This window comes from Rattus norvegicus, chromosome 8 (assembly GCF_021556685.1).
Source record: "Rattus norvegicus strain SHRSP/BbbUtx chromosome 8, alternate assembly SHRSP_T2T, whole genome shotgun sequence".
In the NCBI taxonomy this organism is placed as follows: domain Eukaryota; kingdom Metazoa; phylum Chordata; class Mammalia; order Rodentia; family Muridae; genus Rattus; species Rattus norvegicus.
The window spans coordinates 113,516,608-113,521,214 of NC_141541.1; the positions used below are offsets into that span (position 1 = coordinate 113,516,608).

At 51.4% G+C, this 4,607-nt stretch overlaps 1 protein-coding gene across 1 annotated transcript; it reads right to left on the reverse strand.

Moving 5' to 3' along the window:
- Positions 1-1,317: 1,317 nt before the first annotated feature.
- Positions 1,318-3,385, reverse strand: Nudt16 (nudix hydrolase 16). The gene is given in 3 exon segments (NM_001127554.1): positions 1,318-2,182; positions 2,897-3,166; positions 3,246-3,385. Coding segments are annotated over 3 exon segments (588 nt in total). The 5' UTR covers positions 3,384-3,385; the 3' UTR covers positions 1,318-2,002.
- Positions 3,386-4,607: the final 1,222 nt, after the last annotated feature.

Below are 4,607 nucleotides of genomic sequence, written 5' to 3' on the forward strand. Positions count from 1 at the left end.
ACCACGAGCAAGAAATGGAGTCTCACCCCCAACCCTTGAATACAGTACTAAATGACTTGGTTGGTTGATGGGGTATGAAATGACATTGTTTATTTCAGGGGTCTGAATCAGTCCTCTTGCAGTTTCTACCCCGATCTCTACCCTTCTCTGGGTACTGAGTCATGAAGGAATCTCATCCAACTAGATCACCACGTTGGTGAGGCAACATGCAGTGGCTTTGTTCCCATCTGAGCCTTTTAACCCTCTCTACTAAGGTAATGAAGCCTCCTTGAATTCTCCCGACAGGCCCTATCTACCAGCTCAACACTATCTAGACTTATACATAGTATTTATACATTTAAAATGTAGGGGGTTCCAGGGTAGCTCTCATGAATTTTAGGCTGGCCTTCAACTAGCCAAGGATGATCTCGAATTTCTGATCCTCCTGCCTGAGCATGGGGTTACAGGTGTTTGCCACCATGCCATTTATGCTATGCCAGGGGTTAGTCTCAGGGTCTCATGAATGCTAGGCAAAGCTCCATGAACCATATCCCCAGAATTTGAGAATTTTCGAAAGATCCACATCAGTCACAGGAGCGGCTTTGAAATAAAAACGGTTACTTGACTATGAAATACATCCCGAGATCCCGACTAGGAAGTATGTCCTGGGATGTTCTGACAAGATTCTCCCCTCCTCAGGGCCTTCACACATGCCTCATTAGAAACTTCTTTCCAGGGGCTGGGGATTTAGCTCAGTGGTAGAGCGCTTACCTAGGAAGCGCAAGGCCCTGGGTTCGGTCCCCAGCTCCGAAAAAAAGAACCAAAAAAAAAAAAAAAAAAAGAAACTTCTTTCCAAATCCCCATGTGATTATCTCCCTCCTTTCCCTTCTTCCCTATTTACCAGGGCTTTTCCGATGAACCCAAGTGAAAGGGTGTCAACAGAACGCTTCCAAACACAGGCGTCACAGACATTAACCTATCTTTCCCAGCAGAGCGGGCATTGATAAACTACAGACCAGAAGTCAGACAGACGCTTTTACATTACATTAGTGTTTTATTGGGACGCAACAACCACAAATTTATACATTGTGAAGGTAAGTTTGACGTGGCAGGGCTAAAGGGGTCCCACGAACACCGTGTGACTGACGAAGCTTGCACGTTTTACTGTGCAGTGCTGTTTATGTAGTGCCTGCCCCTCACTGTTGAGTCTTAAAGACAAGAGCAGTGGGTCATTATTTCTGTCCCCATGCCTCCCACTCAGCAAGTATTAACCTGCACCTTTTGAAAGAGCTGGAGAACTTGGAGGCCCAGGTATCAGCCTACTTTTCCAGATGCCTCTTTTTTTTTTTTTTTTTTTTTTTTTTTGGCAGGGCATGCTAAACAGAGATAAACAGGGAGCATGAGGGTGAACACTCAGGAAGACACACATCAGGAGTGAGGTCTCAGGCCTCGGTTCAACGCAAGAAGCCCCTGACACGTTCCAACCCTCAGTAGGAATGCAGGACTGGGTAGGTCCTTAGGCCACATTCTGAAACCCACTACTTTGCTCAAGCCCCAGGTAACACAGGGCCATTCTCAGAGAGGAGCCTCCTCTTTTGCTTCCCTAACAGGCATGGGCTGGACGCTGGGCAGCAGCCTTGCAGCAGATGGGTAAGAACCCCTCCCGTTTATCAGGAGGAGGTGGGTGGGATGTGCCAAATGCTACATCAGGGTTAAACCGGACAGATGGCAGTGTGCCATGCTGTGTGTGACCGCAGACTACACATATGCATACCTGGAGCTTCCAGGCTGTCTGTCCGTCCATAAGCAAGGACTCTGAGAGTCTACAAAGGCCCTTTATCTCTAATGCCACCAGACAAGGTCCGCCGCTGAAAACACTGCCTCGCCACCTCTGTTGTTAATGTGGCATCATCTGCAATCCCTCAGACCCCTAAGAGAAAACGTGTCCCTCTCTCCCTTTTCCTCTCCCTCCCTCATACCATGGCCTTCAACTTGGGTTCCAGGGGTCCATGCTGGGCCGACTCTACTTAGAATCTGGGATCTTGAGTTTTCCAACAGTGCCGGGATCCAGAAGTTTCAAGTCCCGAAGGGCTTCCAGTAGCTGCTCCCGGGCAGCACCAATGAAGGAATTCTCCAGAAAGGCGGGCAGGCCTCCCTCACCATCACGCATGATGTACAGGGGTACCCGCACCAGGCCCAGCACCTATGAAAAGCAGACAGGGGACAAGTGGGACTTCAAGTACCTCCACACATTACCTTATCTTCCTTGGAACAGACCTCTCCAGAGAACAGCCAAGCAGAACTGGGCCCAAAAGTCACATCTCAGGAGAGCTTAGAGAGCTCTGTGGACAAATGACCCACGCTAGGTATCAGTCGCCATCCTTGCTAATCCTTCTCCACCCTATTCCTCACCTTCACAGGCTACTGCCTCCAGAAGCATGCATACCTGTAACAGTATTTCACAACATAGAACTCACACCATTGTATAGGTGTCTGACATCCTTACTCAACCCGATTCTGATGACTGTTCAGTCTACACACTGTCAAAGTGTGCGAGCTTTGTTTTAATACCGCCCTCACCCCTGGGTTCAGAGTCTCCTCTACACACACTTCATTAGAATCACTGTCAAGGGAAATATGAGCCTAAAGTCAAGAGCTTGGGTATCATGCACATTACAATAGAGCAGAGACCCTTGGATGTGTGTTCTAGAAAGCTCTCTGCAGAGGGCACTAAAGGTGACCGAGTTGGTGGTATTATTCAACCTGAAGATGACCAAGATCCCAGCTAGCTCATGCCACTTGAAAGAATTCAAAATCGGAGGGTCAAAATCTCCTCCACCCAGTGGCTTTTTTCGGTGAGGGACATGGGGGTTGGGAGGACAGATGGGAGATGGAGTGGGTCCCAGGCTGGTCCCACCTCCAGCCCGTGGTCCTTGGCTAGAGGTGCCCTGGCTTCCACAGCCTGCAGCTGTTCCAGCGTCAGGCGTTTGGCATAGAAGTGGGCCACCACGCGCGGTCTGGCAGCGATGCGTGAGCTTTGGTAGTCCGAGCGTTCGACGCGGAAGGCAGACACCGCATCGCCCAGCTCCTCGCGCAGTTCACGGTTCAGCCCGTCCTCCAGGCAGCTGTCCTGTGCGTCCACGAAGCCGCCAGGGAAGCCCAGTCGCCCGTCGAAGCGCATCTGCATCTGGGGGAGGAGGGTAGGATGGTTGGCCAGGGCACGCGGGTCCCCGGACGGGGAGGAGTTGTGCATGCGATGTCCTCACCAGCACCGCGAAGCGCATCGGGATGCGGCCAAACAGCTTGCGGGGGTCGGGCGCGTAGAGAAGCGCATGGCAGGCGTGGCGCCAGCCTGGCCCGAGCGCCAGGGCTTCGCTGAGCTCCACTTTCCGATCCCCCTCCATCTGGAGGCTCGCACTTCCGGGTTCCTGCACAGGCCAGCGCCTCGGGGCGGAGCTTCGCGAGCCTGGCATCAGCCAATTAGGATGGGTCTCTCGGGGGCGGGCGGAGAAGATTCGCTGGATTGGCCCTTAGGCTAGGGCGGGGCTGAAGGCTTAGTAAAGTAGAGACCTGCCCGGTTGCAGTTTGGAAGGCTAGAGGGAGTTTTGGAGCCTGAGTAGAATTTACTTACTTAGGAGTCCTGGCAGTGCAAAGGACAACTTCATATTTAGGAAACTGTTCTGGGTTGCTTCATCCGTAGCAAGGAGCCTAGGGATGGGAGGAAAGTAGTCTGGCTTCAGAGCCCGTGCCTATCCTAGGGTAATGGAGGAAGGGAGAGGTGGGTGTAACAAGTCTTGAGTGGTGGAAATGTGGGGATTGATTAAATATAAGAGGGACACAGGGACAGCAAGCGCCAGGACAGCAAGCGCCAGGACAGAGCTAACATTCCTGGGGAAGGAAAGAAGAGTGGCCAATGGGTGTGGTTACAACAAGCAACTGCAGAGTCTGTGGGCTCTGGGTAGTGTGGAGCTTGCTATGTGGAAAATGGCATATGGAAATGTCACAGGTCACCCAGTAAGGTTAGGGAGGGGTGGCTGGCTGAGGGTGTTACTAGAACACAGAAAAGAGAGTGGGGAGGAGTCAGATAGGGCACCTGTCACCCCCGCAGCCACCACACTGGCAGTAAATTAAAATACACTCAGAACTTTAAATTCTGAGGGAAAAAAAGGGGGAAAGAGTGCTTGACGCCTAATGCTGAGAACCTGGGATTCAGGCTCCTTCAGTTCAGGTAGGCTGCCCCACCTGAAGTTCAGCCCATATATGAAGAACCTGTAGAATTTAAGGAAGGGAAGAGGTGACTCTGAAAGAAGGTCTGACTTCAAGTCACAGCCTGGTCTCGGCAGTTTGTTGTAGAGCTCAGAACTCACCCACACACAGACTTGTGACTTTAGTAGAAGTCACTCAACCCTCTCAGATTCCCAGTTACCGGACCTGTTAGTGAATGTACCAGTCTAGGGATGGGGGTAAAATTTTCCTCAGAGCTTGAAGGGGCTCGAGACCCCATATGTACAACAATGCCAAGCAACCAGAGCTTCCAGGGACTAAGACACTACCTAAAGACTATACATGGACTGACCCTGGACTCTGACCTCATAGGTAGCAATGAATATCCTAGTAAGAGCACCAGT